This window comes from Opisthocomus hoazin, chromosome W, assembly GCF_030867145.1.
Source record: "Opisthocomus hoazin isolate bOpiHoa1 chromosome W, bOpiHoa1.hap1, whole genome shotgun sequence".
NCBI lineage: Eukaryota > Metazoa > Chordata > Aves > Opisthocomiformes > Opisthocomidae > Opisthocomus > Opisthocomus hoazin.
Genome location: NC_134453.1, coordinates 43,127,001 through 43,142,250, shown reverse-complemented (window position 1 = coordinate 43,142,250; position 15,250 = coordinate 43,127,001). Strand labels below are relative to the sequence as shown.

The following is a 15,250-nucleotide window of genomic DNA, read 5'->3' as shown; positions in this document are numbered from 1 at the left end:
CTCAATGGCTATTCTTAGCTGTCTTTTCCAGCGGCCTGTTCAATTATGCTGTTTTGCTTAAGTGGCCTAGTCGTGCTAATTCTCAAGCTACATCGACCCCAACAAGCTGGAGAGTCAAGGAGTGATCAGCAAAACTCTCTCATCCTTTAATAGTCCCATATGGCCAGTGAGAAAATCTACTGGAGAGTGGAGACTGACAATAGACTACCGTGGCCTGAATGAAGTCACACCACTGCTGTGTGCTGCCGTACCAGACATGCTAGAACTTCAATATCAGCTGGAGTCAAAGGCAGCCAAGTGGTGTGGTACCATAGACATTGCTAATGCATTCTTCTCCTTCCCTTTGGCAGCAGAGTGCAGGCCACAGCTTGCTTTCACCTGGTGGGGCATCCAGTACACCTGGAATCGACTGCCCTAGGGGTGGAAACACAGTCCCACCATTTGCCATGGACTAATCCAGACTGCACTGGAAAAGGGTGAAGCTCCAGAACATCTGCAGTACATCGATGACATGATTGTATGGGGTGACACAGAAGAGGAAGTTTTTGAGAAAGGGGAGAAAATAGTTCAGATCCTTCTGAAAGCCGGTTTCGCCATTAAGTGAAGTCAAGGGACCTGCGCAAGAGATCCAGTTTTTAGGAATAAAATGGCAGGATGGACATTGTCAGATCCCAATGGATTGCATCAACAAAATAGCAGTTATGTCTCCACCAACCAGCAAAAAGGAAGCACAGGCCTTCTTAGGTGTTGTGGGTTTTTGGAGGATGCACATCCCGAATTATAGCAGATTGTAAGCCCTCTCATTCAAGTGACCCGGAAGAAGAATGATTTGGAATGGGGCCCTGAGCAACGACAGGCATTTGAACAAATTAAACGGGAGATAGTTCATGCCGTAGCCCTTGGTACAGTCCGGTCGGGGCAAGATGTTAAAAACGTGCTCTACACCGCAGCTGGGGAGAATGGCCCAACCTGGAGTCTGTTGCAGAAAGCGCCAGGGGAGACTTGAGGTCGACCCCTGGGGTTCTGGAGTCGGGGATACAGAGTATCCGAAGCCCACTGTACTCCCACTGAGAAAGAGATTCTGGCAGCATATGAAGGCGTTGGAGCTGCTTCAGAAGTGGTGGGCACTGAAGCACAGCTCCTCCTAGCACCACGACTGCTGGTCCTGGGCTGGATGTTCAAAGAGAGGGTCCCCTCTACGCATCATGCCACTGATGCTACATGGAGTAAGTGGGTCGTGCTGATCACACAGCGGGTCCGAATGGGAAACCCTAGTTGCCCAGGAATTCTGGAATTGATTATGGATTGGCCAGAAGACAAAGATTTCAGAATGTCACCAGAGGAGGAGGAGGTGACATGTGCTGAAGAGGCCCCACCATATAATAAACTCCCAGAAAATGAGAAGCAATATGCCCTGTTCACGGATGGGTCCTTTCGCATTGTGGGGAAGCATCGGAGGTGGAAGGCTGCTGTATGGAGCTCTACATGACAAGTCTCAGAAGGTGAATTGAGTCAGTTTGCAGAGGTGAAAGCACCTAGCTTTAGACATTGCTGATCAAGAAAAGTGGCCAGTGCTCTATCTCTATACTGACTCATGGATGGTGGCCAATGCCTTGTGGGGGTGGCTACAATAATGGAAGAAGAGCAACTGGCAGCGCAGAGGCAAACCTATCTGGGCTGCCCCATTGTGGCAAGATCTTGCTGCCCGGCTAGAGAAGCTGGTTGTAAAAGTGCGTCATGTTGATGCCCACATCCCTAAGAGTCGGGCCACTGAGGAACATCAAAACAACCAGCAGGTGGATTAGGCTGTCAAAATTGAAGTGGCTCAGGTGGATCTGGACTGGCAACAGAAGGGTGAACTCTTTATAGCTCTATGGGCCCATGACACCACAGGCCATCAAGGAAGAGACGCGACATACAGATGGGCTCGTGACTGAGGGGTGGACTTGACCATGGATACCATCGCACAGGTTATCCATGAATGTGAAACATGCGCTGCAATCAAGCAAGCCAAGAGGGTAAAGCCTCATTGGTATGCCGGACGATGGCTGAAATATAAATATGGGGAGGCTTGGCAGATTGACTATATCACACTGCCACAAACCCTCCAAGGCAAGCGCTATGTGCTCACAGTGGTGGAGGCCACCACTGGATGGCTGGAAACCTACCCTGTGCCCCATGCCACCGCCTGGAATACCATCCTGGGCCTTGTAAAGCAACATGGCACCCGAGAAAGAATTGGTCAGACAGCAGGACTCATTTTCTTAATGGCCTTATAGACACCTGGGCCAAAGAACATGATATTGAGTGGGTGTATCACATTCCTTGTCATGCAGCAGCCTCCAGGAAAATTGAAAGGTACAATGGGCTGCTAAAAACCACCTTGAGAGCAATGGGGGTGGGACTTTCAAAAACTGGGATACTCATTTAGCAAAGGCCACCTGGTTGGTTAACACCAGAGGATCCACCAACCGGGCTGGTCCTGCCCAGTCAAAACCTCAGCGCCCTGTAGAAGGGGATAAATTTCCTGTAGTGCACATAAAGAATATGTTAGGGAAGACAGTCTGGGTTAGTCCTGCCTTGGGAAAGGTAAACCCGTACACGGGATTTCCTTTGGTCAAGGACCTGGGTGCACCTGGTGGGTGATGCGGAAGGATGGGGAAGTCCGATGTGTACCTCATGGGGATTTGTTTTGGGGTGAGAATAGTCAATAAATGAAATTGTATGATGTTAACTGCTATAATAACCCTGTCACAATCTGCCATTGCTGCTATAGTTGTTATATCAGTATTATTACAGTAAGAATCACCCAGACTAATGAAGGATGGACTTTGATGAAACCTAGCAGAGCACAGTGGTGATGGGACTGGACCTGGCTTCTACAACTGGCACCCAACAATTTCATCAAGTTCGACATCCTCAACCCCCAGACTGTGGACACGGGCCACACCAGATACACCAACCGCAAGCTCCGGATGCAGCATGCAACCGCCCATCACCACACATCACCTGTCCTGCCATGGAAGACCATTACGACAGATGTAGCCCAAAGCCATGGATTAAATGAACTCAACAGACACTTTAGAGGGGTGATCCATAAATTGAGAGAATGATATCTGTGTGTATATATTAAAGACAGGAGAAGTGGTGGTGATCAAGTGGAAAATGGGGACTTGGGCATGATGTAGATGGCATAGAATAAGGGGTGGATAATGTCCTGGGTTCAGCCAGGACAGGGTTAATTTTCAGCAGAAGCCAAGAGGGGACACAGCTGGGCGGTTGACCCAAACTGGCCAAACAAACTGGGTATTCGATACCATGTGATGTCGTGCTCGTTTGTGAGTGGGGTAGCCGGGGGTGGGGGGGTAGTTAATCACGGCTTGGGAGCACGTTGGGCATGGAGTGGTGAGAGTTGCTCTGTGGACTATGAACTTGAAAGTCACAAGACCGGAGGCTCCACCGAAGAAGGTAAACTCCATCCCATTACTATTTCCTTTGATTCTGTTTGTATTTAAATAAATCAGTGTTTTCTTGGAGTGAAGAATCATCTGTCATTATAAAAGCCTGGCACTTCCTCTTTAAAGTTAGAACTTTCTCATCTTTACTTTAAGTGCTAATGCCAGATAAGCAAGGGAGAATATGTACCTGTTTTCTGAGGGAGGACTAAGGTTGGGGTTAAGGTTACCGTTAGGAAGATTTGGTGACGAATCAAAAAGAGAAATATATGGATGAGGGAAATGTTCACATTCTCAGTTGTGTCAAATTCCTGTTTGCGACAATTGCTGAGGGTTAACAAAGACACTAAATGTTGGACAACCAAACTAGTTACCAGTGTGTCTCTAACTTAGGTTGAATTTCAACAGTTCATGCCTATTGGCACTGTACATCTCGCTTTCATTCTGATCCCTAGACAGATCTGTCTTTTGTCCTTAAATTCTCTAGCAGTCTCTCTGCTGAAAGGAAATAGTGAAAACCAGATTCTTCCAGTGTGACATGCATGTAGGGTTCTGTTGTTCTCCACTCCTATGATGACAATTTTAAGAAATCTCTTAGGTACTTTGTGCGTTTTTGACAATAATAAGTGACTTCAGTAAGGCCCTGAATATAAGTATAGTCTAGAAGTGTCATGTGACATTTGATATCCTTTCCCCCCCCTACACAAATCAACACTTCCTTTTGAAAAGTAATTCAGAATATTTGAGTCGTTAAGGGTCTGTCTCAGAATGTGATTTCCATCACATTACTGTTTCTGTGGTTTGCTTGGCATGTGAATTATTTACATCAGTGTCATCGTTCAACCCAGCAGCTGGCAACTACGCACTGGACAGCCACTCGCTCACCCCTCCCCTTCCCCCCAGTGGGATGGGGAGGAGAAATGCACAAAAGGGGAAACTCATGGGTTGAGATAAAGACAGTTTAATAAGACAACAAAGGAAATACTAATACTATTAATAATAATGATAATAACAATGATAATAATGAATATGCAAAACAAGCTACGTACAATGCAGTTTTTCTCACCACTCAACAACCGATCCACAGCCAGTCCCTGAGCAGCAATTGCAGAATGCCAAACTTGTGAATTTTTGAGCATTTCCTGAAAAAAAGAAGAAAATTAACTCCATCCCAGCCAAAACTAGTGTTCCCAGTTAGAACTAGGCAAGAAAATAAGAGGTGGCTAGATATTATAGGGATCTTGTCCTTTGCAGTGATGAAGGGTATAAATCTTAGTAGTTAGTTAGTTACTGTTTGAAATTAGTACATTTGGTAAGTCATGGCCACAGGGGCAGCTTTCTTTTTATGAATAGCTAAGCAAGTTTTTTTCTTTGATACCCTCCTGTCCAAACTTTAATTCTTTTCATGAGGCTAATATTATAGTGCACTGTAGGTAAGACAACATTTTGCATCTCTTCAGGAAAAAAGTATATTTGGTGTAAAGTGGAGAGATGTTAAGCATTGCTTCTAACTGAATGTATTAAGCATTTGGCAGTTGGAACAGGGTCAGATTTAAGTTATTGATCTTGACCTATAAAATTCGAAATGGTACAGAGCCTTCTAAGAGTGTCCTGGGCCTGGCTGGGCTGGAGTTAACTTTATTCTTAGCAGGCCATATGGTGCTGTGTTTTGGATTTGTGGCTAAAACAATGTTGATAACACACTGGTATTTTGGCTGTTGCTGAACAGTGCTTGCACAGTGTCAAGGCTTTCTCCTTTTCTCACTCTGCTCCCCCCACCCTTCAGCAAATAGGCTAGAGGTAGGCAAGAAGTTTAGAGGAGAGACAGCCAGGACAGCTGACTGAAATTGGCCAAAGGGATATTCCATACTATATCAAGTCATGCTCAGCAATAAAAAAAAAAGAGGGGGGGGGGTGTCTTCCAAGGTAGCCATTGCTCTGAGGCTGGCTGGGTGTTGGTCTGCTTGTGGGAGGTAGTGAGTGATTGCCTTTGTATCACTTTTGTTGTTTTGTTTTCTGTTTCCCCTAGCCCACTTCCTTCGTTCTTCTTTCACTTAAACTTTATCTTGACCCACGAATTTTCTCGCTTTTGCTCTTCCAATTCCCTACCCTGTTCTGCTGGGGGTTGGAGGGAGTGAGCAAGCGGCTGTATGGCTGGGGTCAACCCATCACAGACATGATCTTTCTAACATTGCCTCAAGTGCTATACAGTGTACAGACAAAACAACTCTTTCACTGGTTTAACTTGTTTTAATCAGGATGAGGAGAAGCAAAGGAGAGAGCTATACTAACAAGACTGCAGCTTTACCAATGTAAACAATATCTACACTGGTACTGCTTCTGCTGATATATGTGATCTGTATCTGTATAGTCTATTTGACTTTCATTCTGATAGAAGTTCTCAAAGCCAACTTTCACTTCCATTTCATAGAAAAAAATATTTCTGGCAAGATTTTTATCAACAGCTAAGCAGTTGTTTGGTTGTTTTTTTTACTCTCAACTTTGCAATTTTTCATTTTTTCTTGTGTATGTTAAGCCAAAAGATTGCTTTCATATCTCTTCCAAAATGCTGTTTTTGCAACTCTTGCAAGACATGCGTGAACTTGTAGAATCAATAGGTGAATGATCTGAAATAGTTGATAATTTAAATTGTATAAAACAGTAGCTGTATAAAAGTTTTCCTTTTTAAGAGATTTTGAGAACAACACTTGGCAACACAGCTTTGCTTCAGTTGCTTCCTCCACTGCTGCTTCCCCCCTCCTCATTTGATTGTTTAGGGTAGAAAGAGGTCTGATTTGAGTTTTGTAAATAAAAGAAAATTGAGGTAAGGGTAAGGAATGTTTGAATGAGTCTAACCTTTGCCTTAAACTAAAGTGTTCTTTTGTCATATTTTGCAGTCTGTGAGTTGCTGTGCATCTGTATTTGCTTTTAATAGGCTGTGTGTTTGCATGTTGGATTTGGGGAAGACTTTTTTTGGCTGAAATATGGTCTGGTGACTGCTGTCATTTTGTTTATGTGCAGGCTTTGATACTGTGATCTGTTTGTCATTTGAGAAACAGGTTATAGCCTTAATTGAAGCCTGAGTAGGCTTAAAATACAACAGCCTGAGTTAGATCAGTTAACTCTGGTTCTGCTCATTTACTGAAAATGAGCAAATTGGGGAGGAAAGAAAAGGATGGTTATAGAGAGCCTTTGTCCCCTTTGGATGGTTCAGAGTGCTTTCCTCCAGTGTGAGATATTTGGGGAAATGGGTTATCTGAACCTGTGAAGCTTCAAAAATTCTGTGTGTTGGAAATAAGTAGTTTGAAAGAGGTTGCACATGTAAACATCTGATAACTTTATTTGAAACAAAGGTTTGGAATTGCATCAGTTCTAACTGAGAACTTTCATGAGTTTCACAGGTCTGTTTTGTGAGAATAAACAGAAGCCTTAAATTCTAAGGTCACACATTGTTACATTGTTTTTTAGGTGGTATCATGGAAAACTGGACAGAGCAATTGCAGAAGAACGTCTTCGGCAAGCAGGAAAACCTGGAAGTTACCTTATTCGAGAGAGTGATCGGAGACCGGGTTCATTTGTGCTTTCATTCCTTAGTAAAACAAATGTCAATCATTTTAGGTGAGAATTAAATGTTTTCTTTTAAAATACTGTAACCTGTTTATTTGTGGTTTTAGAACTTATTACAGTATAGAAAACAATTGTATTATAAATTGAATATTTTTTACTTTTCTTTTTATCCACATATGGTATAACTCTTTACTAGGGTTTAATTGTTTTAAACCATGCTACTTAAAAATTCCTTTACAGGCTAAAAGTGCATCTTCAGCAGTAGAAAAAACCTTTGTCAGCTATCTAGATAACAAATAAACAGAAAGCAAATTTACTTGCAAAGCAAACAGAAATATCATGCTCATGTTTGAATCATGTTGTCTGAGCTAGCAATTTATGCTTCTCAGCTCTACTGATTCTTGTTTGGGAACTGGTTACTATATAGCAGTAGTAGAAAATTAAATTATGTTAATACTTTTTAAGTTCTGTTTTTAAGAGTCTTATTTTTAATAACTTCTGCTTATTGTAGCTAATATCAGGTGTTTAATGTTGGTTCATGTCCACCAGGAAATTGTTTCTGGCATCTCAGAAAATGGGAAACCATTAAAGACTGCTTTCTAAGAAAGGGATCCTTATATTCTTTACAAATCTTAAAGAATCTTTCCTTCTGGGATCCATGAATCATAGAATCATTAAGGTTGGAAAAGACCTCTAAGATCATCAAGTCCAGCCATCAATAATTAATAATTAAATATGTGAAGAGATATTCAAAGGAAACCAATGTGTTTGCTGATCTTCATAGAACAGACCTGCTTTTGGTTTCATTTGTTGACTGCAGAGTGTATATGTTTTTTTTATTAGAAGGGCAGATGCTACACTCAAACATTTTTCAGCCTCAACAATGAAAGTCTTGAAGTTATTTCAGCCAAATATAGGGATGTGTCCACTGGGTCCCACAGACTGGAAGTGTCACTTGGACTAAAGCTTGTTCTTTGCCAATTGCAGCCTTCCAAAAATGGGTAAAATTTCCATTGCTCAGCAATCTCACTGATACTTTGTTTCCTAAAAGTAATACTTTTCAGACTAAACTTTCCTTACATATTTCTGTTTGACTAAAATCCCAATATTTTAGGTGAAAGTTCTCCAAATCCCCCTCCCCCAAGATGAATATGGGCATATGTTCATGTAGCATATGATTGACAGATAGTGTATGAGTCCATCAAAACTAAATTCTTTTTGGCTGAAGTAGTATGGTTTTTTGGTGAGTTGCTGAGTGATGTAACCTCCCCCCATCAGGCTGAAGGAAGCGGCGCAAAGGAAAACAGCGAGTGGAAGCGGGTCCACAATTGGGGCAGGAGGCGAACCCTTCCCTTGCCCACCACATCTCCACAGGTGCCTCTGCATAATAGATATGAGGCTCTAGATGTGGAGGACAAGGCAGTGGATGGTGCAGGGGTTGACTCATCCACATCGGAGGAGGCACAAAGATCAGAAGGACCTCCCTCTCGCATTACTACCAGCTCCACAAGGAGGAAGAGACGAGTCATAGTTGTAGGAGACTCCCAGCTGAGGGGAACAGAGGGTCTGATATGCCGAGCAGACCCTCCTCTCAGAGAAGTCTGTTGCCTCCCGGGAGCACGGGTCAAGGACATTGCTAGGAAACTTCCTAGACTGGTCCGACCCTCAGACTATTATCCTCTGCTGCTCTTCCACGTGGGTGCAGACGAAGTTGCAGTAAGTAGCCTGAGGGTAATTAAAAAAGAATTCAAAGCCCTAGGACGATTAGTAAAGGAATCTGGAGCACAGGTTATCTTGTCATCGCTCCTTCCAGTGGTGGGCAGAGATGTTGAGTGACATAGGCAGACTCAGTCTATTAACACATGGCTCCGTGACTGGTGTCACCACCACAACTTTGGGTTCTTTGACCATGGGATGACATACACAGCACCAAGCTTGCTGGCATCAAATGGGAACCAGCTTTCTCAAAGGGGGAAGGGGATCTTTGCCCAGGAGCTGGCGGGGCTCATTGACAGGGCTTTAAACTAGAGGTGAAGGGGGAAGGGGAACCTATCAGGCTTGCCAGCGACAGGCTAGGGGAGGATACACAATGGTTAGAGGGATGGGGGGCTAGTAGGAGCCCTCAACCCGTTGCCCAGCAGCATGCGAGGGACACTGCAGCAATGTGGAAGTATTGCAGAAGGGAGCTGGAGGCGCCTGAGGTATCAGGTGCAAACAAGAAAATACCCATGAAACACCTCAAGGGAAAAAAGGGGTGCTCTGCTATGAAGGTAACGAGGCCGACAGCTCAGATGAAATGCCTCTATACAAACGCACGCAGCATGGGAAACAAACAGGAGGAGTTGGAAGCAATCGTCCTGCTGGAAAGCTACGACCTGATTGCCATCACGGAAACTTGGTGGAATGAATCCCACGACTGGAATGTAGCTCTTGATGGCTACAGGCTGTTCAGAAGGGACAGGCGAGGAAGGAGGGGCGGGGGCGTTGCCCTTTACATCAAGAAAACACTACAGAGTGAAGAGCTGTCCCTGAAGAATAGCCACGAGCAGGTCAAAAGCTTATGGGTAAGAATCGGAGAGAGAGGCAACAAAGGGAACCTAGTGGTTGGTGTCTACTACAGGCCACCAGATCAAGAGGAGCTGATAGACGAAGCGTTCTTCCTCCAACTCGAGGAGGCTTTGCGCTCGCAGGCTCTCGTCCTACTGGGGGACTTCAACCACCCTGACATCTGCTGGAAAAGCAACACGGCAAGCTGTAGGCAATCCAGCAGGTTCCTGGAATGCATTGAGGACAACTTCTTAAGGCAGGTAATAAGCACCCCTACCCAAGGGGATGCGATACTAGACCTGGTGGTCACCAATGTGAGTGAGCTCATTGGGGATGTCAAGATCGGAGGTAGCCTGGGCTGCAGTGACCACACGCTGGTGGAACTAATGCTACTGAGGGAAATGGGAATAACGAAGGGCATAGTCAGGACCCTAAATTTTAGGAGGGCAAATTTCCAGCTCTTCAAGGAGATAGTCAGAAGGACTCCCTGGGAAACGGTCCTCAGGGACAGGGGAACAGAACAGAGCTGGCAGGTCTTTAAGGATGTATTCCACAGAGCGCAAGAGCTCTCGATCCCCAAGTGTAAGAAGTCAGGCAGAGAAGGGAAGAGACCGGCATAGCTGAGACAAGAGATGCTGGTCACACTAAGGAAGAAGAGGGAACTGCACAGGCAGTGGAAGCAGGGACGGGCTTCCTGGGAAGAGTATAGGGAAGCTGTCCGGTTGTGTAGGGATGGGGTCAGGAAGGCCAAGGCACAGCTGGAGCTGAACTTGGCAAGGGTAGCCTATTCCAATGCCTGACCACTCTTTCAGTAAAGAAATTTTTCCTAATATCCAATCTAAACCTCCTCTGGTGCAACTTGAGGCCATTGCCTCTCGTCCTATTGCTAGTTACCTGGGAGAAGAGACCAACACCTGCCTCACTACAACCTCCTTTCAGGTAGTTGTAGAGAGCAATAAGGTCCCCCCTCAGCCTCCTCTTCTCCAGACTAAACAGCCCCAGCTTCCTCAGCTGCTCCTGTAAGACTTGTTCTCTAGACCCCTCACCAGCCTCGTTGCCCTTCTCTGGACACACTCCATCAACTCCATGTCTTTCTTGTAGTGAGGGATCCAAAACTGAACACAGTATTTGAGGTCCGGCCTCACCAGTGCTGACTACAGAGGGATGATCACCTCCCTAGTCCTGCTGGCCACACTGTTCCTGATAGAAGCCAGGATGCTGTTGGCCGTCTTGGCCACCTGGGCACACTGCTGGCTCACATTCCGCTGGCTGTCGACCAACACCCCGAGATCCTTTTGTGTCGGGCAGCTTTCCAGCCACTCCTCCCCAAGCCTGTAGCATTGCATGGGGTTGTTGTGACCCAAGTGCAGGACCCAGCACTTGGCCTTGTCGAACTTCATACAACTGACGTCGGCCTATCGATCCAGCCTGTCCAGATACCTCATCTTGAGTGCCATCACACAGCATGTACAAGACAACCAGTCAGCATGGGTTTATGAAAGGCAGGTCCTGCTTCACTAACCTGATCTTCTATGACCAGGTGACCCGCCTAGTGGATGAGAGAAAGGCTATGGATGTTGTCTACCTGGACTTTAGGAAGGCCTTTGATACCGCAAAGCCTTTGAATCCACAGCATTCTCCTGGAGAAACTGGCTGCTCGTGGCTTGGACAGGCATACTGTTTGCTGGGTAAAAAAATGGCTGGATGGCCAAGCCCAGAGAGTGGTAGTGAATGGAGTTAAATGCAGCTGGCGACCAGTCACAAGCGGTGTTCCCCAGGGGTCATTATTGGGGCCAGTTCTGTTTAATATCTTTATCAGTGATCTGGATGAGGGGATTGAGTGCTCCCTCAGTAAGTTTCCACATGACACCAAGTTGGGTGGGAGTGTTTATCTGCTCGAGGTTAGGAAGGCTCTTCAGAGGGATCTGGACAGGCTGGATTGATGGGCCAAGGACAGTTGTATGAGGTTCAACAAGGCCAAATGCCGGGTCCTGCACTTGGGTCACAACAACTCCATGCAACGCTACAGGCTTGGAGAAAAGTGGCTGGAAAACTGTCCATTGGAAAAGGACCTGGGGGTGTTGGTCAACAGCCAGCAGAATGTGAGCCAGCAGTGTGCCCAGGTGGCCAAGACGGCCAACGGCATCCTGACTTGTATCAGGAATAGTGTGGCCAGCAGGAGGAAGGAAGTGATCATCCCCCTGTACTCGGCACTGGTGAGGCTGCACCCCGAGTACTGTGTTCTGTTTTGGGCCCCTCACTACAAGAAAGACATGGAGTTGCTGGAGTGTGTCCAGAGAAGGGCAACGAGGCTGGTAAAGGGTGTGGAGGACAAGTCTTATGAAGAGTGGCTGAGGAAACTGGGGCTGTTTAGTCTGGAGAAGAGGAGGCCGAGGGGGGACCTTATTGCTCTCTACAACTACCTGAAAGGCAGTTGTAACGAGCTGGGTGTCAGGCTCTTTTCTCAAGTACCAAGTGATAGGACAAGAGGCAATGTCCTCAAGTTGCATCAGGGGAGGTTTAGATTGGATATTAGGAAAAATTTCTTTACTGAAAGAGTTGTCAGGCATTGGAATAGGCTGCCCAGGGAAATGGTGGAGTCACCATCCCTGGAGGTATTTGAAAGACATGTAGACGTGGTGCTTAGGGACGTGATTTAGTGGTGGTCTTGGCAGTCTTAGGTTAATGGTTGGACTCGATGATCTTAAAGGTCTTTTCCAACCTAAAGGATGCTAAAAATTATTGTTTTGACACTCTGCAACAAGAGTTCTGATGGAAAGTATGATGGTTTTCCCATTTACTACATAATTTATTGGAAACTGTTTTTAGCATTCTGCAGGTTTCATAAAACTGCTGATTTCGCAAATTTTCCCAAAAATTATAGTCTTTACATAGATCAGATATGTTGTTCACTTTTTTTCCCCCCCTATGTATAGCTAAAGGAATAGTTCAGTCCCTCTGTCAGTATTTCCTCCCTTCTTCAAGTTGCTTTCCCAGACAGCTCTTCACAGTTTTAAAGAAGTGTTTACTCAGGACTGCTGTCCAACTTCTGCGTTGCTGGAAAAATTCAGGTCCTCTTGATGCCATCAGTTTACATAACTGATTGTTTCTTTGGTTTGTCTGGTCAAAAATATTTTTTCAACTTATGTACTTTTTTTTTGTACAAATGACTCTTGTTTAATTCAAGTATTTTGAAAACTGTTAACTGTCTTACCTAAATCAGTTATTTCTGACTGTTTTTTAGAGCTTGTATTGCATAGCAGTATGAACAGATGTGGTATTTTCCATTTTTTGGTATGACAAGTGCATTCAAAAATCTGAGTAGTAAAATACGCACCCCCACTCCCACCACCCCGCAAAAAAAAATCAACCCCAAAACAAACACCCACCCTAACTACATAAGTTAGTGAGATGAGCAATTTTATAAGAATTTTCTTTTGTGTTAAACTGTTGAAATGGTTTTTTAAGATTTTTTCCTATTTGTTAGCAGGCTTTTAAACTGAGTACATTATTAATACAAAGTTGTTTCTTATTTTTTTAGCATGGATACTAGACTAACTGTAGAAAAGTGACTAATTTTTGAAAATATTTCAGTATCCTGCATTGTATAATTAAATGCAGTTTTTTGTTACCAAAATATATTGATACTGTGCCAAATTTATACAGGCCTATCATATAAGCTTTATGTCCTGCATGATAGAGGTATTAATGGTGTTACTTCTAATAATGTAAGTATGTCATTTGTCCAGGATGCTGATAATTACATTTTTGTATTTAATTTCATTTAGTTCTAGCAAATCTGCTTACTTTTTTGTAAATCTAAATCTCCTTTAAAGTCTTCAAAGATTTTTGACATGTTTATCAGTAATTGCTGATGAGATATTCATTGGTTAAGTGTGTGTGTATATGTGAGAGCGAGTTTGCAATATTCCATTTTGTTGAATATAGCCTGCTTTAAAAACTCAATGTTATCCTAACTTCCTTTTAAAAAATAAAAAATCACAAAACCAACAAAAAACACCCCAACAGTTTGTAGCAAAAGATTTTCTTCTGTCAAACTTTATTTTCTTTATTGACAGGATTATTGCTATGTGTGGAGACTATTACATTGGTGGACGTCGCTTTGCTTCACTCTCGGACCTAATTGGTTATTACAGTCATGTGTCTTGTTTGCTGAAGGGGGAAAAACTATTCTTTCCAGTAGCACCTCCAGAGGCAAGTAGCAAAATTTTAAAATGTCATTTACTTAAATATTAATATCATTAATCTTCCAATTGATATTCTTAGTCTTCTATGAAAAATGCATCGTAGACAGCTTCCCCTAGTTCTAGAGCTGTCTCAGCATATGGTGAAGTATAGGGAATAAATAAACATGTTCTTACTGATAGAAAGTAATGATAAAAAATTGGTTTTTAATGAAAATCTGTAATGAGAAAGCTAGATATCGGGTATTGCAGTTATCTCCAAATGTAGCAGTAACACTATATGTAAACTAAGATAAACAGGAAAATGTGTGGTTCTTGGCTAGTAAAGAGAGAGCACCATTGTAATGTAGAATCATAGAATCATAGAATGGTTTGGGTTGGAAGGGACCTTAAAGATCATCTGGTTCCAACCCCTCTGCCATGAACAGGGACATCTTCCACTCTACCAGGTTGCTCAGAGCTCCATCCAACCTGGCCTTGAACACTGCCAGGGAGGGGGCATCCACAGCTTCTCTGGGCAACCTGTTCCAGTGTTTCACCACCCTCATGGTGAAGAATTTCTTCCTAATATCTAGTCTAAATCTGCCCTTGTTTAGTTTACAGCCATTCCCCCTTGTCCTATCACTACATGTCCTTGTGGAAAGTCCCTCTCCAGCCTTCCTGTAGGCCCCCTTCAGGTACTGGAAGGCTGCTCTAAGGTCACCCCAGAGCCTTCTCTTCTCCAGGCTGAACAGCCCCAACTCCCTCAGCCTATCCTCGTAGGAGAGGTACTCCAGCCTTTGGATCATCTTCGTGGCCCTCCTCTGGACCCGCTCCAACACATCCATGTCCTTCTTATGTTGGGGGCTCCAGAGTTGGACGCAGGACTCCAGGTGGGGTCTCACGAGAGCGTAGTAAAGGGGCAGAATCACCTCCCTTGACCTGCTGGCCACGCTTCTCTTGATGCAGCCCAGGATACGGTTGGCTTTCTGGGCTGCAAGCGCACATTGCCGGCTCATGTTGAGCTTCTCGTCCACTAGTACCCCCAAGTCCTTCTCCTCAGGGCTGCTCTCGAGCCACTCTCCGCCCAGCCTGTACTTGTGTTTGGGATTACCCCGACCCACGTGCAGGACCTTGCACTTGGCCTTGTTGAACTTCATGCGGTTCACGCAGGCCCACCTCTCCAGCCTGTCAAGGTCCCTCTGAATGGCATCCCTTCCCTCCAGCGTGTCAACCACACCACACAGCTTGGTGTCGTCAGCAAACTTGCTGAGGGTGCACTCAGTCCCACTGTCCATGTCACTGACAAAGATATTGAACAGCACCGGCCCCAGTACCGACCCCTGAGGCATACCACTCATCACTGGTCTCCACCTGGACATTGAGCCATTGACTGCAACTCTTTGTGTGCATCCATCGAGCTAGTTCCTTACCCAACGAGTGGTCCATCTGTCAAATCCATGTCCTTCCAATTTAGAGACAAGGACATCATGCGGG

At 44.7% G+C, this 15,250-nt stretch overlaps 1 protein-coding gene across 1 annotated transcript in view; it reads left to right on the top strand.

Moving 5' to 3' along the window:
• LOC142365533 (ras GTPase-activating protein 1-like) overlaps positions 1-15,250 on the top strand; it is a 110,453-nt gene that overhangs the window by 28,762 nt on the left and 66,441 nt on the right. Inside the window, exons 2-3 of the mRNA XM_075446346.1 lie at positions 6,924-7,073; positions 13,649-13,784. Coding sequence (XP_075302461.1) covers positions 6,924-7,073; positions 13,649-13,784 — 286 coding nt within the window. The remainder of the gene's footprint in view (positions 1-6,923; positions 7,074-13,648; positions 13,785-15,250) is intronic.